This window comes from Podarcis tiliguerta (genome assembly GCF_965153285.1).
Source record: "Podarcis tiliguerta genome assembly, chromosome: 4".
NCBI classification, from domain to species: domain Eukaryota; kingdom Metazoa; phylum Chordata; class Lepidosauria; order Squamata; family Lacertidae; genus Podarcis; species Podarcis tiliguerta.
In genome coordinates this window covers 48,251,832-48,279,793 of record NC_139537.1, presented here as the reverse complement: position 1 = coordinate 48,279,793, position 27,962 = coordinate 48,251,832, and the positions used below count along the sequence as shown (strand labels likewise).

Genomic DNA, 27,962 nt, shown 5'->3' with positions numbered 1-27,962 from the left:
AGCTGTGAGGTTTAAGGTTCTTGGGTGGAGATGAGAATCCGGCTTAGGAATTTGTCTTGCTTTTTTTTTTATTTAAGAAACCTAACATTCATACCCATGTTTTGTCTTAAGCATCAGTATCATGATCACACTAGTAACAAAGCATATGTGATTTATTTATAATACCATCCAAGAGATTTTTATAAAAAAAAAACATTAAGGCATTTGTTAGCATTGAGTGGTGAAAAGGATTTCTTCTCAGGCAAAATGTACAGTCTTCAGAAAATAAATCATAAATAGGGTTTAAGGGGCGAAAAATGAGCAGTAGTAAGAATACACTACACTTCAACAGACCTATACCTGCATAATTTTGTTATTGTTTAGATAGACTGAAAGAGTCAAGACATTTAAATAGTGGAGGCAAAAACGGCTTTGAACAATATTATTCTGATCTTGGCTGTGGAACCTATCATGTTCCACAAAAATTATGAGTAAAAAGCTCTTAAACTGCAGAGCTCTTTATTTGATTCATTCATATATTGCCTTTCTGCCATTTAGGCCTTTAAAGTTAGCTTACAAGCAGGCTGGAATAAAGTTGTTTATAGGGCAAGACATCACATGTAGATCTTCTACTCTAGAACAAGGAAAAATCCTCACTCACTCTACACATGATGTCTTTTGAGGTTCTACCTATCCTGGACCAGGATGCAGGAGTAGAGAAAATAAGGTCAACATGTCAAGACTGTTCCTACTGCACAGTTCTTCCCACAGCCCGCTTGCTGGTAGAATTATGCCCTTAACATTAACAAGTATGGTAGCAGTTGCAGTTGTCTTGACCTGCACAATGGAGAAAAGGACAAATCTTCCTTAGAGGCATCTATGCCCTAGCCCAAAATATTGGCCCTGAATAGTTTAATTATTTAAGTTACTAAATTTATATCCTTCCCAAAGGAGCCAAGGGCAGTAATGACCAGATCAGGCTACTTACTCCTGACAGTTCTTCCTAGAGGGCTGGCTTCATATAATCCAGTATCTTGTTTCCCAAAGTCACCAGCCAGAAACCTCTAGGTAGCCCACAAGGAAGACATGAAGGCAATTGTCCTCTCCACTTACTCCCAGGCAACTGGCATCATAAAAGAATATATAGCCAATTATAACTCATATCATCCATGAGTTTGTATAGCTCCCTTTTAAAGACATCAAAACTGGTTGCGCTCAGCAAAACCCACAAGTTAGCTATGTATGGTGTAAAGAACTATTTCCTTTTCTCTGTTCAGACTCTCCGGTTACCTTCACTGGATGGCACAGAAGTTCTGGAGTTATGAGAGGGGGGGGGCGTACTTCAGCCACTTCCTCAACAATTTTATAAATCTGTCACCTTTCCTCATAGAGGAGTTGTTCCAGTCCTTTGATCTTTTGGTTGCACCTTTTCTAGTTGCATGGTATCCTTTTGAGATGTGGCGACTAGAATTGTGCACTTCATCACCTCCTCTCCTATCCTTTTGGGGACATTACACAGTAAGAAACCCCTTACAATTGCATAATCTACAACCACCAGGTTAGAAAAGCACTATCAAACTACGTTAAAACAACTTTTGACAATCGTGTGTCTTCAGCTTTTAGCAATAGTGCCTTGGCTTTGCCATTGGTTTATTTTTTGCATGTACCACTCTTTAATATTTATATAACAGAGTCCAAGCATCCCTTTGATATTTTGCTCCAGCAAATGCTCATTTGGTGTTCCTCAGAGGGTGGGTTTCTTTTAAATAACAAAGGACTTGGTGTGCTTGAAATCCTAAGGAACGGAAAGAAGAACTGTTGAGATAATTCAGATAGTTGCAGTAGAAAGTTTTGTACTAATATCCATTCACCACTAATAATTATGAAAGCACATGGTGCAGACTCCAGCTATCCCTAACTATGGGCAATGTTGGCTGATGATGATGGGAATTGGAGTCCAAGACATCTGGAAGGTCCTATGCATTACATAAGGGGTAGCTAAGCCTGCGGCCCTCCAAATGTTGGACTACAACTTCCATCTGCATGGCTGATGGGAGCTGAAGTCCAGCAACATCTGCAGAACCACAAGTTATCCACCCCTGGTTTAGCAGTTTTCTGTGTCATCCATATCATTGTGAAAAGAACTCTACAAGCTGACTCACATATGTGAAGCAAACACTCTTTAATCCATGCATCCCCACCTGAGCATGAGATCAGCTGAATAAATCTCAATGTGGACTGTATCCTAAGCATGTTGCCATTTCAGTGGTTCTATGCTATCACTATGATGGTAAAAATTAACTACAAAGCTTCCTCCATGTATACAGACTGATTCCCACTGAAGTCCCTCCCTCCCCTTGATCTGAAATGTAGAAGGGAGTTTGGTGAAAACCATCCTATCTAGCCATCTCTCACAGGGTCATGCAGTGTGAAAAACATTAGTATGGCTGACATCTACCACTGCTTTGTGTGTTAACACTGAACCTACAAGTTATCAGGAGTACGGGAAAACAACAGTATTTAATATGTAATCTGGGTAAGGCTATAGAAATTCATGAACTTGCCACTAGATGGAGACGCACCTTCCTGAGAGCTGGTATGTATTCAGTATGTAACAAGACTGTTGGAAATAGCCTCTTTCTGGCAAATGCTCCTTTCTATAACTACCGGTATGATGTATAGAGGAGCGTACAGCTGAGTAAGATGCCAACAGAAATAACCTGATGCATCTCTTGCTATTCTCTACCAGGTCAGATGGGACATTATGCGGGACATAATTCAAAACAACTTTCTGTAAATAGTAGCCAAGCATAGTTTTCTTCCCTAATATGCTAGCCAGCTTTTTACGGGACACTTTTATACTGAAGAACGTTCAAAGATAATTCCCTCCTTGCTCCCTGCATCTGAATTGGTGCAGTCCAGTTTACCACGTTGTCTGGGTGAATAGCTGTGCTCTTAGCCGTTCTGTACTTTAGAGTTGTGGCATGAGAAAGTACATTATCTCCACCCTTCCTGAAGCAGACATAATGGGTGAATTAATATTGCCAGTACCACTACCGCATAGATACAGAATGCTCACCTTTTCACTGTTTTCAGCTTTGTTCTTCCTGCTAGCAAAACAAAAGTGGGAGAAAATATACTGTTTTATCTGGGCATTTCATGCATATTACTTATATAGAGTTTTGTTTTCCATACATTCATGTTTCTACTGAATTTGCTTGGATTTTTATTTTTATTTTTTTAAAAAAGTTTGATTCAGTGCTTAGCGCAAGGATAAGGGAACCTGTGGCTCTGCAGATGCTATTGGATTCCAACTCCCAGTATCCCCAGCCTGCATGGCCAATGGTTCAGGGACGGTGAGAGTATAGAGTCCCAACAAGAACTGGAGGGCCACAGGCTCCCCATCACTGGGAATTTGCCTGCATGTAAGAAGTCAATTAGGGACACGGGTGGCCTAGGACTTGCCGATCAGAAGGTCGGCAGTTCGAATTCCCGTGACGGGGTGAGCTCCTGTTGCTCGGTCCCTGCTCCTGCCAACCTAGCAGTTCGAAAGCACGTCAAAGTGCAAGTAGATAAATAGGTACCGCTCCAGTGGGAAGGTAAATGGCGTTTCCGTGCGCTGCTCTGGTTCGCCAGAAGTGGCTTAGTCATGCTGGCCACATGACCCGGAAGCTGTACGCCGGCTCCCTCAGCCAATAAAGCAAGATGAGCGCCGCAACCCCTGAGTTGGTCACGACTGGACCTAATGGTCAGGGGTCCCTTTACTTTTACCAAGAAGTCAATTAATCGTATTATTTCTAAATTTGGGGCTTAACGTTAAATTATTTTTTGTCTAACTGTTACAGAAGCAATATCCACAAGATCACATTATAAATCATATTATAATTGAATTAAACCCTATACTATTTTTTATTTAAACATAAGTAATTTTATCCAGATACGTCTGTTACATGGGTTTCAAAATATAGACAATATTGCTTTAGCAACCATGTAAAGTAGCTGTTTCACTGTGTTCTTATTAACAAAGAAAACATTGGCATATATACATATGAACTTTGAAAGAAATTGCCTTGTACATTTTCAGTGAGGGAAGTACTGAATGTATACAGTGTTTTGTTCTACTGAGAATACACTCATTTAAATCTGATCCACTGGTTTCAGTGAGTCTGTTCAGAGAAAGGGGTTGGACTAGATGACCCTCAGGGTCCTTTTCAACTCTATGGTTCTATGGTGCAATCCTTTATAGGGAACACTGTTCAAGGCCTCCTTATTGCTTCTTCAAATTAGTAGCCAATGGGCGACTGGAACCCTCTTAAAATATTAGCCAACTGAGCCCAGCTTTAGGTATTATAGGCTAGGAAATGAAATGGCTTGGATCCAGATTTTGCTCCAGCTAGCAAAAGGGAGAAAGGGAGTTTTTCCCCCATACCCCCTACAGCCCCTTGTGCTTTCTGAGAAAATGCTTCAGGGAGTTGTAACAGGCAGACATACAAGCGAAACAGTGTGGGAGATGGCGCTGGAGGGGAATTGGCAAAAGTTGCCTCCTCGCCCTCTACCGTCAGCTGGATCCTTCCATCCAGGATCAAAAATCACCTGTGGATGGAAGGAGAAGTTTGGATTCGACCCGATATGACTAATGCAAGGGATTCTGCACAATAGTGCAGAACTATTGATCCTTGGATCAATAGTTGTAACTAAAGTCAATGTTTCAGCTGTTCAAAAGTGGCAAACAGAAAGGAAAATAAATATACTTACGGTGAAGAATGTGCTTCTGGGGGATAAAAAAACAGGAAAAGAAAGATAAGCAAGTGCCATTCTCCATATTTCACACTGCCTAACTGCACACTTTACACCAGTCTCTGGAACAACTGCCATAAATATATGATCACATATTTCCTTCTAATCTTGCAGATATTTACTTTCAGACAAACATCAGGTTTTCCAGATATTCCCAATCAGATCACCCAGCTAAGTGTTAATAAAAGTTATATTTAAGACCATTTAAAGCAGGGTTTTTCCATACATTCACCCACCTTTTATGTAGCTTGGTTATGTTTTTCCTCCTTTCTCTGTGAGAAAGATGTGGTTAAATAATTTGAAGCTAATTATATTATGTGATCTGTAGTTTACATCTGTAGTCAGATGTGGTCTTCTGACTAGATGTTCAGTCACTACCCCCTGTGCCCCACTCACTAGATTGCTGCATGTGTGAACAAAATAAAGATTCTAAAACAATTCTTTGTTGACTATGCTGCACTCTATAAATGCTAGAAAGGAAGCCACGTCAGTTCATTATATATATAAAAAATTCCACAGTATGTAGGGCAATACAAAATAATTTCTCAAGACAACTTACAAAATAAGTTGCCAAGAAATTCCTAAGTAATCATTTATTGCTAGATTACAAAGTAACATATAGTCAATAAATTACTACTTAATTATTTGGTCTAAGTGGGATCTGAAGATGCCTGACTTCTTCCTAATTGCGCCTAGGACAAAAATGGTCCTATCTTACAGCTCACTGTTCAGTTAGATGGTTACCGTATTTTTCACTCTATAGGACGCACTTTTTCCCCTTCAAAAATGAAGGGGAAATGTGTGTGCGTCCTATGGAGCGAAGACGCTATAGCCCCGCGACCCTCTCCCGGCTGGAGAGGTGACGCACGGCTATGGCAGGAGCCTCTTTAGCCGCGCGCCACCACTTCAGCTGGGAGAGCGCACGTGGGGCTAAAGAAGCCATAGCCCCGCGACCCTCTCCCGGCTGGAGAGGTGACGCGCGCCTATGGCAGGAGCCTCTATAGCTGCACGTCACATCTCCAGCTGGGAGAGCGCGCGCGGGGCTAAAGAAGCCATAGCCCCGCGACCCTCTCCCAGCTGGAGAAGTGATGTGCGACTATGGCAGCAGCTTCTCCGCTGCGCCTTTCCACTGGTCCCTGACCTGCTCTTTAGGGCTGGTGGTGGGCTTCCCCCCACCAGCCCCAAAGAGCAGGTTGAAAGGAACCTGAAGCCTGGAGAGCAAAAGGAGTCGGTGTGCACCGAACCCTCTCGCTCTCCAGGCTTCCAAGGTAGCCGCCTGAATGCACCTTAAACGGCACCTTTGTTTTAGAGCGGGAAAACAAGAGGGGGAAAATTCTCCCTCTCTCTGCGCAGCGCCTCCTGCCGCTTCGCTGAAGGGGCGCTGGGCAGAGAGGGGGAGAATTTTTTTTTCTTGTTCTCCCCCCTCTAAAACAAGGTGCGTCCTATTGTCCGGTACGTCCTATGGTGCGAAAAATACGGTATTTTGTCCCTCGTGGTTTACTGCAGAATAGGAACAAGCGTCAATTAGGTTTTCTGTGGATTGATGTTTGTTCCAATTCAGCTGTAAACAGCTAGTTTTCCTAGCGAAAGAAAAACTTCTCTGACCCATGCCTAGAAATCACGGGGCAAAGAGGAATGTGAATGAACCCTGATTCTGGGAAAATAAAACATTTATTTTAAAGAAAGAAAGAAATATTTGGGGGACAGGGAGATGCACTCTCATTGTTACCCAGCAGAGGGAGCTGGCTAATCAAATTCAGAAATTTCATATCAAAACTTGCCTCCAAAAATTTGCAACGCGATATAACAGGGCAGAAACCATGGTGTTTGAGCTTTTACTGAAATACTGTCTACATGTACTGACTGGCTTTTAGACAACTGAAATATATTTTGTTACATATCGCAAATGAACCCACGAGAAACTGTCCTGTCTATTCTGTGTGCTGATGGCTTTTTACAATGGCTGTGGAAACGTACTAAACCTGACTCGGTTGCATTAAGCTCACCACATAAACAACTTCAGCAACAGCTGGGAGTCCCAGGCTTCAGTCCCACACTGTGCCAGTAACATCAGATACAGAGAACAGCAACCATTGTGGAAACAACAATTTCCTTTCCATGTGAATATTGCCAGGTAGAAATCTCTTTGCTGGGGAGCTGCATTGATCTCATTTCCCATGTGGATCTTCCATACGGTTATAAGCCAACTGGCATGAAGGAAGGCCATGGGAATAGGTTGTTAGGATTTTACGTAGCCGATGCTGACTAGTGTGATTAGTATAAATCGCATGAGATGTCTGAGAAGAGTGTGGGAACGGAAGACTGTCTTATCTCTTCCGTCTGAGAGTGTTATTGGACTGTACTTTCGCTTTTGCTGTATGCTTTCTGTTTCTGCCAGAGTTTGGAGAGCACAGACGTGATTATGGATTCTGTATATATTGTGAATAAAGCGTAGTTTAGACCTACGGATGTTTCTATCTTCTTACTGTGTGATGCCAGAAGACTTGTGTGCACTTTTCATATATGAAGTGTCGCAGAGGGGTACTCTGGAGTGAAGGGACATGCCATTCCAGAGACGTGCCCACTGGGAGACACTCGGAGGTACTGGGGGTCTGCCGTCTCCCCCCCCCCCCCCGGAGAATTTCCTAACAAAGGTGTCCCAGCCTGTTGCAGTGATGCCTGAACTAGCTGCAGGTATCCTGGCTTTAAATGGTACCTAAATTCAACACCATGTGAAAAATCCATCGAGGTAAAATTCTGCAGTCTAGTGTAGATTAAGATTTAGTGAACTTTAATCCATGACTGTTTGTTATTGAATGGCAGTCACAGGGGCAGCCTGTCCCATTTTGCCACCATTTTGCCACCTGCCCCCTGCCGCTGTGCTCCCCCCCTTCCAATTTCCATCGGTGGTGGAACACCACCCTGGCCAACACTTGGCAAGAGGAAAAGCATTCCACAATGGCTTGACACTCATCTTCTCCACCCCAGGGGCTGGGTGGACAAGTGGCAACACCAAGTACCAGAAGTGGTGGGTCAAGTGGGACGCTGCCTTTTGTACTTCTGCCACCTGAGGCAGCTGCTTCACCCTGCCTCATGGGTGGGCTGGCTCTAGGGAGTCAGCTAAGTTTTACTCAAGAGTACAGTCACTGAAATTAATCAACATGACTAAGTTAGGAGCATTAATTTCGATAGGCCTACCCTGGATAAAACCTAGCTGAATCTCACCACAAATTGAACAGTTACAAATATAAAATACCCAAGGTTGTTAAAAGCGGGGGGGCAGGGTGTCAGAAAGCAATTCTAGATTTTCTGAGGGAAATCGCAATATTTAGACATTTTGCCACCAGCTTAAAGGTTTTAAAAAAATAGAGCCTTCCAATAAAGATTCAGAAGAAGACTGTATATCATCAGTTCTCTACCCACCCTCTAATAAAAACTGGGTTGAAAACAGAACATGCAACGCTGACTCCAACTCTCTGTTATTACAAGGGCAGCATCTTTTATTTACAGGAACTGTTCATTATCCATCCACATGGAAAAAACATTAGCTTTCAACGCAGACCAGAAGTACTGCTTTCTGGCAGCTGGTTCTGCTGTTATTTCCAAGACTAAAGTTGTCTTTCCTTTTATTTTCCTATCACCCCCTTTTCCTATCACCCCCTTCCATTATTTTCCTATCATCCCCTTCCACCACCCTCCTTCCTATCACCCCCTTCCAAGTGTGCTAGCTCTGCTCCAAAACCACCTTTGCTTCTGCCGGCCCACAACCCCACACAGTTCACAAATATTTAAGCACGGGAACTTACTGATCAATCCGGGAAGGAAGAAGTTTCACTTACTTGAAAAGTAGCCCTTCTTTTGTGCATAATATACCCCGAGACCACAGGAAGCTATTATCAAAGCCACAATGACCACCGCAGCTATGATGCCACCTACATTAAGGTCATCTAGCATGGAAAGCAAAACAAATATAATTTCAAATTGGAGGTTGAGTATAGAAGGCAATATTCATGATATATATATATATACACTCTCAAATAGGGCATGGTAGAGCCCTGGGAAGAGCGACTGTTTGTTAAACTACAATAACTATGGCCAGATAATCACTCTACACAGCTGGTCCAGGAACTGAAGTTAGTGAAAATATTATATGCTCCCTGCATTTTCATCTGCAAAGGTGCATCTAAAGGCATTTCAAGTTGCAATCCTCACTACCCTGGATCCTTCTTTCTAAAAATGGTCCTGCACTGACCACTTGGATCCATGGAGGCCGCCATCTTGTGGCGCAGCTGGGGGAGACAGCGCCAGCTAAGCCAATCAGAGGCAGGGGTTTAGGGGCTGTGACCAGCCCACTCCTTGCCTATTTAAGGGAACGGTTTAGTTGCAGGCCGCCCTCTTAGGTCCCCCCCAGTATATTTTTTCAAGAAAAACTACTTTAAATTGTGGCAGTGTCCTGTAAAATGTATTTTTTTGCTTAAAATATTTTCTCTTTTTATTAATCATCCAAACTGGGCCTTTAAAGATGTGCCACATAACCGAGTTTGAAGTTGGAAGGTGAACTAACACATTTTTGTTTCCTAACTCTGTCTTGTAATTAAGACATTCTCATCTCAAGGTTGGTTGGTCACATTGGAATTTGACATTTACCAACTTGCATTCGCTTTACAGAACATTTCTGAGGCTGTCCAACTTTATTGTCAGCTTCACAGTAGTACTCTCCAGTGTCATTCTTTGAAACAGAATTGAATAGCTGGTATAAAAAAAAACAGAGAGAAAGAAGTAGAATATTAAAAAGGGGGGGGGAATGAGCAGTCAAAACTGAGACAACATTTCTAGTACATTATGCCATTGCATTATTATTATCATTATCATCATCATCATCATCATCATCACCAACATCATCAATGCAGTGGATTTAGAATACAGTCATACCTTGGAAGTCAAATGGAATCCGTTCCGGAAGTCCATTCGACTTCCAAAATGTTTCAAAACCCAAGTGTGGCATCTGATTGGCTGCAGGAAGCTCCTGCAGCCAATCAGAAGCCCCATCAGATGTTTGGCTTCCAAAAATAGTTTGCAAACTGGAACAGTCACTTCCAGGTTTGTGTTGTTCAGGAGCCAAAATGTCCGAGAACTAAGCTGTTTGAAAATCAATGACTGTATTTCACAGTTTTCCAGAATGCAAAATGACTGTCCAGTCTGACAGTGACAACTGATCTAAGGGATGGGAGAGGGTGGCCAAAGCAGTGCCAGCGCACCAATATTTTTGGCCAAACTGCTTTCAACCTTTTTAGGGGGAGGAGAGAGAAATGAAACAGTTCTGAAAATTGGGGTGTAGCAGAAATAAGAGGTGTTTATGGAACAAACATCAGTTGGGTGTTCTGCAGACTGACATTTGTCTCAATTCAGCAGTAAACAGCGCGTTTTCCTGAGGAAAGCAGCGGTGCAAAAGAAAAACCTCTTGGACCCATGCTTAGAAATCACCAAATAGAAGTGTGGATAAGTAAATTCAGTTACTGCAGCAGACATTTGGTGAGATAAGTACGTATCTCCGCTTTGTAAAATATATCCCATTTTCCTAACATTTTCTCATACTCATCAATCTATTTTATTATCCTATGGGTGAATCAGCAAAGTATCATGCTGGTTCTGAGCTATATATCAAAAGATATACAACGTGTAGGATGCAAGGTGACTGAAAGAGGTCCTATTTACTATATCTCTATGCAACTCTAGGGATGCGGGTGGCGCTGTGGGTTAAAGCCTCAGTGCCTAGGGCTTGCCGATCGAAAGGTCGGCGGTTCGAATCCCTGCGGCGGGGTGCGCTCCCGCTGTTCGGTCCCAGCGCCTGCCAACCTAGCAGTTCGAAAGCACCCCTGGGTGCAAGTAGATAAATAGGGACCGCTTACTAGCGGGAAGGTAAACGGCGTTTCCGTGTGCGGCTCTGGCTCGCCAGAACAGTGATGTCACGCTGGCCACGTGACCTGGAAGTGTCTTCGGACAGCGCTGGCCCTTGGCCTCTTTGAGTGAGATGGGCGCACAACCCGAGAGTCTGTCAAGACTGGCCCGTACGGGCAGGGGTACCTTTCTATGCAACTCTGAGGCAAAAAAAACCAAAACCACACAGTAGGGTCCTGATACTATGTTGAATTTCCTCAGTACTACCACAGCAGAATGTTAAGCCTTTTCTTGGGCTAAGTAAAGTCCAATGATAAGTGGTACTGAGCAGAGGTTCACTAACCAGAGTTCCAGTTGTAGCATTCATGGTATAAGGAAGTCTCTCTTTTTTAATGCTCCGCAATGCTGGGCTTTCCGGCAGAAGGAGGCCATTCCTATACCATCTGTACTTTGACGCAGGAACACCATTGTTTTCTTTACAGCGTAGCTCTACTACTGTCCCCGTCATAGCTGAGCTGGGCACTTCACAAGCAGGAGGAGCTGGTGGGACTAGGAAATGACATGATCTGTTTCAAAGTAAAATATCTGAATGGCTAAACCTGCCTATTTGCTCACAAGTTGCTCTAATAAAAGCAGCTGGACTGAGTGGTTTATGCATCACATTGTATGCGTACTGTTCCTCGCCTCTGGCACTGTCCGACGGAAGTTTGATGTAAGCCAGTGTTCAAGATGTTTCAACAATGAATCAGGAAATGTAATATAATCTTTAGTTGTAAACAAAATACTGATCTAAGGTGCATTATGTCCAGACTTTCTCTTCCACAACTAGAGATAAAATATAATCGGTTGTATCAAACTAACATCTAAATACTACTCCTCAGAGTAGATCCACTGAAATCAATGAAGCTAATCATGTATTTTCAGTGAGTCCACTCTGGATACAACCCCATTCATACATTTTAAATAATCTATTTCAGAATGTCTAAAATTAGTTCCCAGCTACTTATCTCTTTACAAAATGGTTGGCTTTAAAGTCTGGTTCATACCGTTAATTTAACAAAAATTATCCCAGGCCCAATGGATGTGTACATTTCAGATAACAATAAAATGATATAAAATGAAACATTATTTTTACAGAGGGTTTCTTTTAAAGACAACACACACACACACACTGGATACTTTATTGTAGCCCCTTCTGTAATTGGGTGGCAAACAAAATGCAAGAAGAAATGTACTACTGAATAGTGTTACCTCAAAATAGCTTTGTTTAGATTCTTACCCAACACTAAGAGAGAGACTATAACTTCCCCTATTTGTTGTCCATGTTCCGTGGATGCACTAATTTCACAACGGTATTTCCCAGAATCCTTTCTAGTCACATTTTTAATGCGGATGCTTGATTGCACTCTTTCTCCTCGTTTTTTAAAATCACCTGCAAAACAATCAAGACAGAGAGCAATGGCTAGAAAGGAACTTCCTCAAGTTTGCTTTATAAATGTATAAAACAATTAGGGGGAAAAGACTGGTTTTCCAGAATACAATGCCAGTTTGGCTCTCTACCTGCCATTCCCCACGATATTTATTTTCTCCCGAAGACTCTTCCAACACTCCATTTCATATGAGCTAGTTTATTAAGGTATTTGGTGTCTCAAACACATATTTCGCATGCAATTTAAATACATTGTAAGCTTTCATATGTTGCAGCAGAATGTTTTCAAATGGGAACTATCAGCCACTATCAGTCATACAGCTGTTAAAGACACAAGTACCCTGTTTATTATCAATGCCATTATTAATCCAAATGAAGGCCTTGGTGGATGCCATGGCTCCCAGGCACTGAGTTGGCAACTCCTGCTATATATCCTAATCATATTACTCCTTTTCTGAGGGGAAATTGTTAGAGCAAAATAGCAGCTAGTGGCTGTCAGGACATGTTTTGTGGTTGATGCTACAGGGCTGTGACTGCTGGCATTATCCCCCTTTAATTTCTCATCCCCCGATTTCCCACCCCATTCTCTCCCCCATACAGATGCTTAGAGCGTACTCAAAATGACACCACTGAAAGCAGAGGAGCCATTTTGTGCCAGACCTAATTTGTGACTTAAAGGCAGGTTCACACATGAGACGCATGCTTTTTCTCATTTCTCCCTCTAAACTGTTACAACAGCAGACAGCACTACAAGACAGAGTAAGCCAAGCTACAGATGGAATGGGATGCTTGAGTGTGGATGTTAGCTGTTTGAAGAAGGGTTAGTCAGGACAGTCAGGAACACGAATGGAAAATGGAGGAAAGCCACATATGTGGGACTTTGCCTTTCAAGTGTTTGAGCAACCCTTGAAACAAAGGATGGGAGATTTTCAGTGACACACAAGAACTCTACAACAGCAGAATGCAATATGTATGTTCTGTTAACTAGTTACTCCACACACACACACACACACACACACACACGGAATGTCACTTAATTAAATAAATCTTACGTCAGGCAGTCAAATCAATTTTATTTGATTTATCTATTAAGAAATGTGCCTATGACTAAAAGGAACATGTGAACCAAACAGGCTATGCTCTTGTTCAACAAAGCAGGCAGCAGCTATTTCTACAGTTGATTGTGATGTCACAATCATGGAAATGGCTGCTAGAGCTACAAGTTCAATCCATGAGACTCGGGTTCAAATGCCCATTCAGCTTTGAAGCTTGCTGGGTGACCTTGGGCCAGCTGGTAACTCCTAGCTTAACTTAACTCACAGGGTTGAGCGAAGATAAAATGGAAGGAAAGAACAATGTACGTCATCTTGACCTTCTTGGGAGGAGAATTGGATAAAACAGTAAAAAATAAATCCATGTACACTGTACATCCTGTGATTTCTCCATGCAACCCTGAACATGGGAACATTTCACATGCAGGACACAAGCCCTCAGCAGCACAGTAAACACACACACAAATATAAATGTAAGCATTTTCTTACCAACAAAGGAACCTTCAAAGTAGACAAATGTAACTCCAGTTTTGGTAATTTTTTTCCATTCTACTCTTGTAGTTTCCTTCCCTTCATTGTGTTTACAGCTTAGAAATGCCTCTGCAGAGGGAAAAATACGTCATTGTTTCTGCTCTGAGTTGGAATACACTACAAACAACTGGCACACTTTCAGAACTACCTTTTGTAGAATGACTCTACAGATTAACAGTCCATATACATTTTGTGTGTGTACACTGGGGTACAGAATGCACAAGCTTCTCATCATGCCCAAAGTGTGCACCCATTCAGGATTTTGGTGCATAACTCTTAAGATATCTGGACCCGAGCCTTTTGGATTCTGCAGGTAGCATGGGAATTTTACAGAAAGAAATCCATATACAGTGGTACCTTGGGTTACATATGCTTCAGGTTACATACGCTTCAGGTTACAGACTCCGCTAACCCAGAAATAGTAGCTCGGGTTAAGAACTTTGCTTCAGGATGAGAACAGAAATTGTGCTCCGGTGGCGCGGCAGCAGCCGGAGCACCCATTAGCTAAAGTGGTGCTTCAGGTTAAGAACAGTTTCAGGTTAAGAACGGACCTCCGGAACGAATTAAGTACTTAACCTGAGGTACCACTGTATAGACACAACATGTGGGATGAGAGGCGCCCCTAAGTTTACAGTAGTACAAAAATAAATCCAAAGAAGCGAAGCAATTGCTAAACATCAGAAAAGCTAAACATCAAGAGCACTAAACAAGTTGTGAATCATCATGCATTTTACAGTCTTCATCTTTCTCACTAAGACCATAATGATTATTCATCTCTAAAGGCTGATTGATACTCAAGAAACAAGGAATTTGAAGGAATTCATTGGCAGCAGGGCTGGCCCATCCATGAGGCAAGGTGAGGCAATCACCTCAGGTAGCAGAATCGACAGCAGCAGATCTGGCCTTCAAGAAAAGGATCACATGTAGATCTTTATTCACCCCTTGTTCCTAATATACAGCTTCACTCCCCACTTCTTCCCAGGCGAGGAAGGGGCGCTATTTTGTGCTTCACCTCAGGAACCAAAATGTCTTGGGTCAGCCCTGATTAGCTGTGTTCACACATGATGGTAAACCATGGTTAATGTGTAATGTGAACATGCAGACATCTCCCACTTTGCTCCCTCTCCTAGCACAAGCAGGAGCAACAAACCACAATCCCTGGTTTAGGATTATGTCAGAACCAAGAATTGTAGTTTGTTTGACTCCAAACAAACTATGATGAGAAGCCAAGGTTCTTGGCTTCCTGACTGTGGTTTATTAGTGTGGGGAAAACTCACAATGTCCCCACAAAGGTAATTGTGGGAGATGACCTTGTTCCCAATAGTTTTTCCTCCCTGTTTATGCACACATGATGTGTGTGTACAGTGGCAGGTACCAGCAGTGGCAGCAGGTACCAGCAGTGGCCTGGCCTGGCTCCCTATAATTAAAGTCTAACTCCATGTACAGTCTCATTTCTTCATTCACGCCTACAACTTTCCATGTTGCAAATGTTCAAAGAATAAGAATGAAAGACATACTTTGCAATTACATATTCTGAGCATAAAAGCAGCTACAAGGTTAGGTGGTGAAATTGGCCAGCTATTGTGTTATATTATTGATGCCTGCAAATTGTAGCAGGACACTTTATTTACACACGCACTGTTGTGGCCATTTTGGAAACTTTCTCAATCAATTAGAATGTAACCCCATATTGCTCAGGCAATGTGCATGTAAGCCCCATATCACTCCACCCAAAAGAACATTTGTTGCCTTTCAAAAGCATGTTAAAAGAAGTTCTAATGATGGGATCTTATCCTGCTCCAGGAAATCATAAACAACATTCATATGACAGACTTCCACAGCAAAGCAGTGGAAATGCTTTTGTTTCCGAAGTTCTGATTGAGCGGAATAGGTGGTGTCTTTCCTGAAATGCCTGCATCAAGTAGTCTTTTCTTAATGTTTTCTTATGCTTTTAAGAAAGAAAGTTACGAGACCACTGTGTTCTATTCTTACAAGTATTTTATTTGGCTGATTCTCATATTGCTAATATTATAGAATTAAAAACGAGAGGAGGGATATGGGATTTCAGAATTTCAAATCTGCACAGTGGGGAAGCTATTTCGCTCTTGTTCATGCAGCCTAACAAACCTTTTCAAAGATAGTTTCTCCCTGGCATTTCTCCAGGGGGGGAAAGGGTTCCTAAACTTTTATATTTGTAAGGGGAGAAAGATAAAAGCACAAAACTGTAGATGACCGGGGGATACACACACACACACACACGAATGAATAGTTGATATGGGTGGTCACTCAAGAAGAAAAACAAAAATGCAAATCTGAGAAGGGTGTGGATGAGAGAATTGGCAATAAAGATAAAATGGAATTTGGATAAGGACAGATGGAAATATTTCTGAAAAAACAATAACAAATAGATCCAGAAAAGACAAAGAAAGAAACTGTCAAGAGGAAGTACAATGTCTAATGATTCATCTTCACTTCTGTTTGTAATATGATTTCTAGGAATAAGTCTGGGAGGTTTTTCTTTTGCTCCACCACTTTCCCCAGGAAAACCTGCAGTTTACTGCTGAATCAGAACAAACATCAATAGGGTTTTCTGTGGATTGATGTTTGTGGATTGATTCAGCAGTAAACAGTGGGTTTTCCCAGGGAAAGGAGCAGAATGAAAGAAAAACTCATCAGACCTGTGTCTAGAAATCATGGGACAAACAGAAGAAAACATGGGACAAACATTAAGTGTGGATTTACGGTAATATCTTTCAAATCAATCACAGCAAATGCAAAGCCACTAACTCAGAAAACGACTGGACTAACACAATTACTGACTCTTCCATAGAGGACCCATGTTCTTTATTTCACATCAGGTCGTCTATATTTGTTACAGTTGGCACACTGTACTAGTTCCCATTTTGTTCTGGCAAGGGGAAATGCTGTGGAAGGGGATAACAGCCTAAACGATGCCAAGTGACCTTTCTTGGCAGTCCACAGCAGAACAGCCAATAAAGATACTCAAACAAAACAAAACATGCAGAGATATACACACACATGGGTGGGAAATGAAAAGAAAAATACAGAAAGAGAGAGCGAGAAAATGTTTGTTCACAGAATAATTGTTAAAACAGACTCAAAGCACATGATTCTGACAATCACCCAAAGCTCTACAGGGTTGTGTACAGAGTTCCATGCATTGCGAGTACACGTTCCCTTTATAGCTTCTTCTCGTTATATTAAAGGCACCTTGTGATTTTAGAGTCATCGCCTAGCTTTTCGTATTGACCTCTCTGTCCATGAATCCATGCACATCTGCAATGGAGTCTGTCTATGATAGGTGGGGAACCTCAGACCTGGAGCCAAATATGACCCTCCACACCTCTGTATCTGGCCCATGGGATTCTCCTCAACTCACACACCCTCAATAGCCACACCCTCACACTCCAGGCCACACCCCGTGTCAGTCCTGCTTCACACCTTCCTTGACTGTTTTTGCTGGGCTAGAGTAAGTTCTTTAATTCTGGTTATGCCTCTTGCTTGCACAAATGGAGGACAGAGGAGGGGGGATGTGAGTGTGTGAAGAAGCTAGCCTACTGTACAAGTACAGAATTCACATTTGTCACTCTGTTCACTTTTGCCTCTGGTCCTGCCCACCACTGGCATCTGGCCCCTGGAAGGCTGCCCAGCAGGAAATGTGGCCCCCAAGTTGAAAAAGTTTCCCCATCCCTGCTGTGCATGTTGCAGACGATTCTGGAAGCACTCCCAGGGGCACATTCCATTCACGAAGAGCAACAGCCAAGTCTGTATGGTTTTACCTTTACACTGCATGAATTGTGACCCTAAAGAACACTCACTGTGGCTGTGCACTGGCAGAGAATATTAATAGTATGTGTACAGAAGGCCTGGAGCCAAGCCTTCATATTTCCTACCCCCTAGGTTCACAGCTTGAGCCAGTTCTTTGTTTGTATTTCAAAAGTTTCAGAAACCGTAGGTCCTAAGCATTTGTTGTTGTTTAGTCGTTTAGTCATGTCCGACTCTTCGTGACCCCATGGACCAGAGCACGCCAGGCACTCCTGTCTTCCACTGCCTCCCGCAGCTTGGTCAAACTCATGTTGGTAGCTTCAAGAACACTGTCCAACCATCTCGTCCTCTCTTCTCCCCTTCTCCTTGTGCCATCAATCTTTCCCAACATTCAGGGTCTTTCCAGGGAGTCTTCTCTTCTCATGAGGTGGCCAAAGTATTGGAGCCTCAGCTTCAGGATCTGGTCCTAAGCATAGGTCCTTATAATTAATGCCCAATAATTAATGAATTTGGTCCTGTAAAATGCATTTGTGCCTCACTTTCTCTCTCAGAAACGCAAATAATCCCTTTACCAGTATTGTAAATGTTCAGACTGGCATTTCAACGCCAATGATATTGTATAGACATTGCAAAAAACTTGAAACATCCATTTCACACCAAACACCTGTCTGGAAGCACCCACAGGTTTGTATGTAACAATGTCACCCTGTTTATGCAAGGACTTCTGCTTATGCAACCAAAGTTCTTCCTGCTCTTCTTTCTCTGAACCCGTCCCACCGCACATGCACACAAAATCTGCTCCAGAGGCTTGGGAATAGAATAGATTTGGGGACACTCAGTTGAGGGGGACAAATGGGATTACTTTTTTTATATATACAATCCAACTTCATTTTGTTGCTGCTGTATCCATTGCATCACTCCACTGCATTTTTATCAAACAGCCTTTTAAAATTCATCTAAGGACTTTCACTTATCCATTAATACAAGACGTACACAGTCATACACATACTGTACCCTCAAATTCGTTTGCTGTAACATCTTTCGTGTCTGTCTCTACGACGATTCCATACGCTTTATAATCTGAAATGAAAAAGAAAGCCTTTACATTGCAAAGCCCATTCACAATCAAGTAAATGTCCTCTGCATTCATACAGTTGGGCTGTTTGCTTAAATCATGTTGCCTGCAAAGGAGATCAAACTAACTAGTTAATTTTTTTTAACCATGCATGTGCAAATGTATTTCAGAGTCCCTTTCTTCTTTTAATCTACAAGTGCAACTCTTATTTCCATACACCTGCATCAGTGCCAAATGTACACTGTATTTTAACTCTAGGTACAGTTCCGGATCATAGTATTTAAACATCGGATCAGATGAAATGTAAATTGCCCTTAAAAGAATCACTCAGGTTTCAGCTGAGCAACACCAGGGATAAGCAGTTTTTTGTACTGTTGCACTACAACATCCTTTCGCACAATTCTCAACATCAATACTTCAACCAGCCAAAGAAGGCAGAGGGAGAGGAAGGTTATAATTTTCATGTTATGACTATGGCTCAACAATGATTCTAAGTTGCGCAGCCAAGTTGTGCAACTGGAAATGATATTCTCTGGTCTTTTCAGGGAAGACTGAGGATTATCCAATAGGGATGGTGAAAGTCTTGAGAACCTTTCAATTTAGGGGGCTGCATTTCAGATCCCTTCCATAAATATTACGATTCGCTCCCATTTACAGGTCAGACCATACCAAGTGTGGTGATTCCCTCTAATGACACTCTGCATCTGAGTGTGCTAACAGCTCTTTTGGATCCAGGCCAAGTTTGTTGCACTTCAGTCCCACGGAAACCAATCTGGGCTGCATGCATCAGGCTTTTTGAATACCAGCAATTCATCTAAAGCTTACTGCTTCTAAAGATGACTACACATTTTCATCTAAAGTTATGAAGCATTTTTCTGGCTACCCCTTCCCCACCATTTTTCTACTTTGATTTAAACTAATAAATAATCTAGGAAATGTGTGCATGTGTTTGTGCATTAAATAAAATGTGTGTTTCCACTATGCAATTTACAGTTAGTCTTACCACCGCTGCTATTAAATAATACAGGCAGTATAATTAGAGGGAAATAAATATACATATATTTCAAAAGTCAGCATTTTTTCTACTACTTTTCTTGCTGGTTGCTAGTAAGTACTGTTTCCCCACCCCAGTAAGTACTAAAATAGTTGACTGTTTGCCATTTTCAGGAGAAAAAACAGATGCATGCAAACTTTCACCTTTGTCTTCAGTTACTTTGGAAACATTTTTAGGAACTGTCAATGTGTTCCAGAATTCTGAACAGAGACATTTATAAAAACGTTAACTGAAAGACTCCTTATACACATCACTGAGAATTAAATAACAAGAAAGCTCAGGCAAAAGGTGGGGTGGGGAAATTTTGACTAGAACTTTTCAAAGCTAAAACAATTTTTTTTTATTTTTTTTTGTGATTCCAGTATGCACACACAAAATCACATGTAAGGTAATGCATTTTTAATATATGTATTTAGAAAGCATCCTGGACTTGAGATGTATGTGCACAGTTCTTGCAAGCTTGGACCTTTACCAGCACACATTATCAACTGCTAGGATGGGGAAGAAATTCAGTTTGGTTTGGATTTTAATCTGGATCTACCCAATTCTCACTTCCCAAAAGAGCAAGTAAACTGAAGCACAGCTATTCTTTGTAATTCACAGTCCTGCAAATTTTGCAAGGCAGTTCATCAACCTCAAAAAGGTGTATTAAAAATGTGCATATCAGGGCAAAGCGTACATATAATGCATTACATTCGTGAAAATGTCAAAAAAAAGACACCCTATTAGGCAAAATTGCATGCAAAGTGTATATTAAGAGAAACATGCATTAAAATAAAGACATATTTTCAAGAGAATTTTTAAAAAACAACCACCAACAACTGATATAGGAATGTGGTGAACTGAATTTAAGACAGAACCGGGGTGGGGGCATGGGGAGGTGAAATGAGAAACTGAGATTTCAAGACCCATCCAACCTCATTAACCGCTTGCTTTCAGTGGGAGTTGCACTGAGTTCATTGAGCACATAGATGTAATTCATACATCTATGAATTAAGGACACAATTCAGTAACAGAAAACTTTGAAGATTCTGCACAAAGATCCCTTTTCTTCCCATAATGCTTTTGATTTATAAATTGAATAAATATTTTTCAGTTTCTTTTGGTAAGCATCAACAGGATAAAAATGCCCAAACTTAACTTTGAACCAGGCTTGAGATTTTTGCTGCCTCTTCTGTTTCTTGGCAATGAATAGATAAATGGGGGTCAGGCGTCTTTAAAAAAGCTTAGTGTCTTACAAATAATCGACTTACACTGCTATTGTAAGAGCTGCACAGAGTTTATTTCCATAGCAACAAAGTTGTTGGAAACGCTGCCAATTTATGAAGCCTAAAAATGCAAATATTGTCCAAATGGCTGCAAAACTAAAATGCATCATGTCTTTAATCTTTTTTTTACAGGAATGCAAGATCCACTAAGATTGCAAACCCTGTTGCACCATTGTACAACAAATGTATCATGTGTACAATAATTGTGTAGAGGAAAGAATTTTGTGTTGGTGCGTGATGTGCTAGGGAAAGATACAGTGGCCAAAATTTCCTCACCTGTACAGCTGCTACGGATAGAAGAACTACTTCCTCATTTGACTACAGCCATCCTACACACTGCCAAGGTTGCTACACCTTCCAGGTACTTTGGGGTGTGTGTGCATGCAGAATGCTACTTGTACAATCGGGTTTCCCTTTCATCTCCCTTCTCTGCACAACCTCATAATCTGCTCTGGGGCAGGGAGTTCTCCAATTCCTTGGAGCAGATTTTGATGGTGCATGGGAAACTGAAGAAAAGGAGAGAAAAGTCCCATTAGGGTAGTCTGCTGTGCTAGTGGAACAGCAGTATTTGATGAAACCCTTTGACTAGATTATGGAAGCCATCTGGGCTTCAGCACACAGGCTCTCTGGCTTCAATACACAGTACACTGGACTCGGTACACGTTATACTGCCCAGACCATTGGAAACATCAAACCCAGAACAGCTTCTTCAGAGGTAGCAACCCACCAGACATCTCTTCTACAGCTATACCATGGAAGATGCTTTAACTAGAGCAGGGGGTCAGCAAACTTTTTCAGCAGGGGGCTGGTGAATTGTCCCTCAGACCTTGTGGGGGGCCAGACTATTTTTGGGAGGGGAATGAACAAATTCCTATGCCCCACAAATAACCCAGAGATGCATTTTAAATAAAAGGGCACATTCTACTCATGTAAAAACACCAGGCAGGCCCCACAAATAACCCAGAGATGTATTTTAAATAAAAGGACACATTCCACTCATGCAAACACACACTGATTCCTGGACCATCCGCAGGCTGGATTTAGAAGGTGATTGGGCCGGATCTGGCCCCCAGGCCTTAGTTTACCTACCCACGAACTAGAGCAAAGCTAGCCAACACGGGGCCCTTCAGATATTGTTGGTGCACTGGTAGCCAGTAATTTATCGATTCCAAAACAGACTCCAGCCAAGCTGACTCTCAAAGCCTTGCTACATATCTTTAGGTGCCAGGCAAAAACATTCCTCTTTTTCCAGGCCTTTGGCTAATTAAACAATCTAGGGCCTTTTACACCATGGGTATTGTTGTGTATTTGTTTGTTTATTGTATGTGCTTTTTGCATTTTTATATTGTAAATCATCCTGTGATCTTTGGATGATGGGCAGTATAGAAATGTAATTAATAATAAAATAACTAAGCAACCAATATGTCACCCACTACATCAGGAATTGGGAACATGTGGCCTGCCAAGCATTGTCGGAGCACAACTCACATCAACCCTGACCATTGGCCCTGCTGCCAACATTTGAGGAAGCTACATTAGCTATCCTTGAACGAGACGTATGGGGGACTATGTGCTTACAAAGCATGTGATCCAGTGTGGAGCTCCAGCTTGCCTTCCGTAGGCATTGCAGTGCCCTGAACTACTGTTGGAATCTAGAATTAAACCCTTAAAGTTTTACATAATAATGCAAAAACAATGTCATGTAATCTTCCTTTAAAAAAAATATTTAAAAACAGAAAGCAATGTTTGTATGATAAAGATCAACTGGCACTTTTTGTAGTAAGCTAACAATTGCAAACTTTCAACTCAAGCCTCTTGCCCTTATTTAGGTCTTTTTAAAAACAACTGTTTATACGAAAAGCAAACACACACAGGGCAGATAGGATACAGATGACACAGAACAATGGCAAGGCAAACAGGAAAACGCACAGCAGCACGGCATTTTGCTCTGTGCCTCATTTGTTGGGTTAACGGTGCTACTTTTAAGTGGCCTCAACTGTTGCATTTTTCACTTCCCTTCTTTTATACAAAAGGAAGAGCCTGCCGCTGAAGGTGAATCTCTAAGGAAGCCTCCGTTGCTATGCAGCTCTCTGCTCCAAGCTCTTACAAAGGCAGTAAAGTAGAAAAACCATTCATGAATATTAGCACGCTGACCCAGGATCTTACAAAGAAGAACCCTAACCTTCATGGCTTTTTTCCTGCAGGGCTTTAGACTCAGGAAACTGCAGCAGATTGCATTACCTCAGCTTTGCAACAAAACTGGGTAATACAAAAAATGCTGAGAACTTTTCTTTGTTCAGATCCAGGATTAGTATTTAAGAGAGCCCATGAAGCTTCTCAACAAAGCAGAAGAGAATTGCACTTTACAGTACTGTCAAATGTAGCAAGACTTATCCTGGCTTACCATTTATGTAGCACTTTTAAGTGTGCAGTATTTGACAACCATTATTATCATTACCATCATTGAAAAACTGGAGGTTGAGAGTTAACGGCTTGTCAGGGCAATGCATCCACGTCCCTGGCAACTACCAGCCTGGCTTTTCTGTAAATATGTGGCAGGATTTGAAAGTGTCCATCAAGTTGGTAGCATTCTTAAAAATAGTAGTAGCAAGTCCATTAATTTCTTTGATTCTCCAGTGGTTTGACTTCACCTTCGGAGGCACACTCCATTGAGACAGACGGATGCCAACAACAGCTCTGAGTAGAACTTAGCCGGATACAGCTCTAGGAGTTTCAAGTTTCACAGTGGATGCATTCCACTATGGTGTCTTTATGATATATGGTTTAATTACGCACATATAAAACCAGTGCCTACTATGGAGGTTTCAAACATCACATCCCAAGTGGACACCAGCTTCTTCCAAAGGCAGCAGCATCATCCCTGCCCTGCCACATCCCACCTGTTATGCGCTTGCTAACCTAAACCCTGGTCTTTGCATTCTTACACCTAGTTCTTTGATGCTTTGTTGTGCTAATGGATCATTGCCCCCCAGGTTATTGCCTCAAACAAAACTAGCTTTGTATTGATTGCCTTGGATTAAAGAGGATGGCTGATACACAACTTCTGTACTTTGCCTAGGTTAATTGTCTCTCCACATACGCTAATTCCAGAGGATTAATAGCAGCTAACACACATCTTAAACACACACAGGTCTTGCTACTTCCCTGTTCCAACAGCCCAACCTTAATTAAATTCTAACACCAACTTAATCCAGAATTCAGGGTGTCTTGCACCCATAGATTCATAACAATACAATTTGAGCTTATAAACTTTGGATAGCTCTGGAACAATTCTTTACTATACAAAGCTTAATTGAGATTAAAATCAGTTCCCAACACAATATCAAAGTAATTTGCATCTTGTGTGAAAAATGCTATGAGGAAGATATCTTTCATTGATAGGTGTAATCCTGATTTATGGAAGGATCTTGGGACAGGGAAAATGCAGACGGGGAACAATTTCTAAAATTATATTAAGCCATGAAAGCAGAAACATATCAACTCTTCCAGTAATCACATCAATTTGAAATCACTACAGTGTACAAGTACAAAGTACCAAATCTGCCGGGAATTAAAGCTTCACAAGCATACTAGTCAGATATCCGACATATTTCAATACACATTGTTTTCACAGCTGTGTGGTTTGGCTTCACCTATCTGTGTTCAACACAGTTCTTGGGTGGGGCGTTTTTCTCCACTTCCCCCCTCTTATCTTCATTGAAGTTATATTTATCAACAGAAAACATAATCTTTGAGGGCATGCTTTTGATTGTTTTCATGAATACTACTTTTGCTTTCAGGGGCTCTGACAATCTTTTTTTAAGAAAAATAAAAACAAAACAACCCCCCCTTATGTTTCATAACTCTCCTAAAAAGGAATGAATGTTTTGATTCCTTAACCAATTTGATGTGGATGTTTAAAGATGTTGTTATACCTTTAAAGCATATATTCAATATTTTCAGACCTAGGACCGGCTTTTAACCCATACATGCATTTGGGGACCCATTTCTTAATCTTTTACCATACATTTGCAGGGTGGTAGTGCTCCTGTTGCAACCCACCTTGGATCAGGCTGTGACCCACGAGTTGAAGACCAGTCCTTTGGGGCACTGTTGTTTGTTAATGGTTGCTGGGAATTGCTCTGTGAGGAGTAAATTACAGTGTCCATAATTCTGTGAGGGAGATAATGTGCTTTGAATTTGCTTTAATGTGCTGGTGCCAGGTTATTTTGGACCCTAGGCAAAACTACATGCAACTCTCCCCCAAATGGCTAACTTCAATTTTCAAAAACAGGTTTCTTCTAGAAAAGATGAAAAGCACAGAATCTGAAACTGCTGAATTTATTTTAAATTGCAAGATTAAGTATCAAAACAATGCTTGATTATCTTTCTGAAACACAAAAGAAAATGCTTTAGCACGCAAATCATTTTGAATAATCTTGTGAATTGTGATATAAAATTTTAAGTCTCTTAAAAGTTTCAGTTTCAGGCACATCAAAATCTCACTTTGTGCACCTTTCCCTTCCCCCCCCCCATTTTTTTTCAACAATTCCTTTAGTAAAGATAAAGGGATCCCTGACCGTTAAGTCCAGTCGTGGACGACTCTGGGGTTGCAAGCGCTCATCTCGCTTTAATGGCTGAAGGAGCTGGCGTTTGTCAGCAGACAGCTTCCGGGTCACGTGGCCAACATGACCAAGCCACTTCTGGCAAACCAGAGCAGCACACGGAAACGCCGTTTACCTTCCCGCTGGAGCAGTACCTATTTATCTACAGTGGTACCTCAGGTTACATACGCTTCTGGTTAAATACGCTTCAGGTTACATACGCTTCAGGTTACAGACTCTGCTAACCCAGAAATAGTGCTTCAGGTTAAGAACTTTGCTTCAGGATGAGTACAGAAATTGTGCTCTGGCGGCACGGCGGCAGCAGGAAGCCCCATTAGCTAAAGTGGTGCTTCAGGTTAAGAACAGTTTCAGGTTAAGAACGGACCTCCGGAACGAATTAAGTACTTAACCCGAGGTACCACTGTACTTGCACTTTGATGTGCTTTCGAACTGCTAGGTTGGCAGGAGCTAGGATCAAGCAACGGGAGCTCACCCCATCACCGGGATTCAAACCGTGACCTTCTGATTGGCAAGCCCAAGGCTCAGTGGTTTAGGTCAAGTAATAAATAATATAGTTGCCAAGCCCACAAGTCTCTTTTGTATTTCTTCACACAATATGCAACCAATGTACAGCCCACTTGTTCAATGTATTTTACTTCCAAGTTAACTGCCTAAGGCACATTTATCAGAGAGCAGGTTCCATTAAACTCTAGGTTTAGTCTCAAGTGAAATGTTTAGGTTCATGGTGCATGGCTGCAGAATCCTATGCGTACTTGGGAGAAAGCACCACTGAACTCTGGAACTTCAGGTGTGCTTACTTTACCGTCTTAGAGTACAGTGAAGTTAGTTCCCCGGACCATGCTTTTCACAGCTTCCCCCTACTCCAGTTGTTCACATCCGGGCTTTGATTTGTGCGAATATGGATTTACAACCCAGCACTGAAAACGCTGTGAGTCCACAGTAATCAACGGAGTGAATCCAGTCTTGTGTGTCACAGCTGCAATCTTCCATGGGAATAAGTCAGGCTTCCGCAACCTCTGCCCTCCAGATGTTTTGAGACTACAATTCCCATCATCCCTGACCACTGGTCCTGCTAGCTGGGGATCATGGGAGTTGTAGGCCAAAAATATCTGGAGGGCTGAGGCTGAGGCAGCCTGGAGTAAGTCTTATAGCCAGATCCTAGGCATGTTGCCTCAGAACTGAGTCCCACTGAGCTCAGGTGAGCCAACTCGCAAGTAAAAATGTACAGGATTTCCCCTCTCCTAAACAAAGTAGAAATCCCACTTTAAAATAAAGCCAGATTTCTATGTCTCAAAACTGCAAAACAAGACTTTCAACCACTTTCAACACACACTTTAGAATAGGGCTAGGGAAACTGAGGCCCTTGCAATTCTAACTCCCAACAGTCCTGACCACAGGTGATGTTGGCTGTGGCTCCTGTGGAGGACAAAAGCATGTGGAGAGCCCCTGGTCCCCAGATCTCAAATACCCCCAAACTCCTTCATAATAGCTATCTTTCCCCAGATTCCACGGGTCTCACTCCACAGTCGGTGTGCACAGCAGTCTCCTTCCAACCAATTCTCATACAGGCTTAGAAGCAAGGCAAGTGTGAAGGGACACGCCCATGCACCTTAAACGCTTTGGGCAAATGAGCATCCTAAGTTTGCAGCGTTCTCAATTAAAGCGCGCCTTGGGAATTGACACCAGCTGACCCCGGTGCCCTCCTGCGGCCCTGCCTGGTTAACAGACCCCCAGCAGGCGCCGCTCCGCTTTAAGCCTCGGCTTCCCCGCCGCGTGCGCCTGCCTCCGGGGGCCGCCAGCGCGTTTCCAGCCGGCCTCGCTAATCAAATCAAATCGAGCGGCGGCTGGGGCGGGGGAGGGCGAGCCCCGTCCTCTGCTTCGCGGCAGTACCGCCTAGTAGGAAGAGTCAGAGAGGAAGAGGAGACAGCCCAGAGAAGCCGGGAGAGGCGAGGTTGTTCTTCCCTACCAGGAGGAGGTAAGCGAAAAGAGAGGGAGCCACTTGCTGGCGTCGCTCCCTGGAAAAAACAACCAGATGCTCCTCGCAAGGAGGCGGCGAACTTGGCTGCGCGGCGGCGAGGAAGGACTTGGGGTTTTTCAGGCGAGCTGAGCGCCCTCTCCACCCAGGAGAGAAAGAGGGAGAGCCGCTGCCCTACGGGGAAGGAGAGGCCAAGACAGAGAAGCGACTTACAGCCCAGGAAGCCCAAGTGCCAGAAGAGCAGCCAGAAGACGCGGCGGCTCGCCATCTTCGCAGCAACAGCTGGCTCGCCGCTTTTCCTTTCGCCCCCACGAGGGAAGGGGCCGGGGGCGGGGAAAGAGAGCCTGGCGACGCAGCTGGACGGGGTGGGGGGGGGGATCGCCTTCTCCGGCTCCACCCTCCCTCCCTCCCTCCGCCCGGGCACCTCGAGCAGGGGAGGGGGACGGCGCCTCTCCCGTGGAGCCGGGGAGATGGGCAGGGGTTTCCGCTGGGT

General features: G+C 42.7%; 1 protein-coding gene across 2 annotated transcripts; it reads right to left on the bottom strand.

Moving 5' to 3' along the window:
- Positions 1-134: 134 nt before the first annotated feature.
- JAM2 (junctional adhesion molecule 2) lies at positions 135-27,962 on the bottom strand. Of its 2 annotated transcripts, XM_083438641.1 has the most exons (9): positions 27,683-27,962; positions 18,487-18,552; positions 13,645-13,755; positions 11,954-12,106; positions 11,018-11,223; positions 9,424-9,526; positions 8,612-8,723; positions 3,059-3,089; positions 135-1,774 (listed from the first exon to the last, which is right to left on the bottom strand). In XM_083438641.1, exons 1-9 carry the CDS (start codon positions 27,735-27,737, stop codon positions 1,742-1,744), a joined length of 870 nt encoding a protein of 289 aa, XP_083294767.1. In that variant the 5' UTR covers positions 27,738-27,962; the 3' UTR covers positions 135-1,741. The 2 variants fall into 2 exon arrangements, with proteins under 2 accessions (XP_083294767.1, XP_083294768.1); XM_083438642.1 differs by lacking the exons at positions 135-1,774; positions 3,059-3,089 and adding an exon at positions 3,514-4,750 and having other exon boundaries at positions 8,616-8,723; positions 27,683-27,907.

Coding starts and splice junctions, on each gene's coding strand:
- JAM2 (XM_083438641.1), bottom strand. CDS start 27,737: ATGGCGAGCCGCCGCGTCTTCTGGCTGCTCTTCTGGCACTTGGGCTTC. Junction 11,224..11,953: donor AGTCTCTCTCTTAGTGTTGG/GTAAGAATCTAA, acceptor GTCATTTCCTAG/TCCCACCAGCTCCTCCTGCT. Junction 9,527..11,017: donor ATGCTACAACTGGAACTCTG/GTTAGTGAACCT, acceptor TTTTTATACCAG/CTATTCAATTCTGTTTCAAA.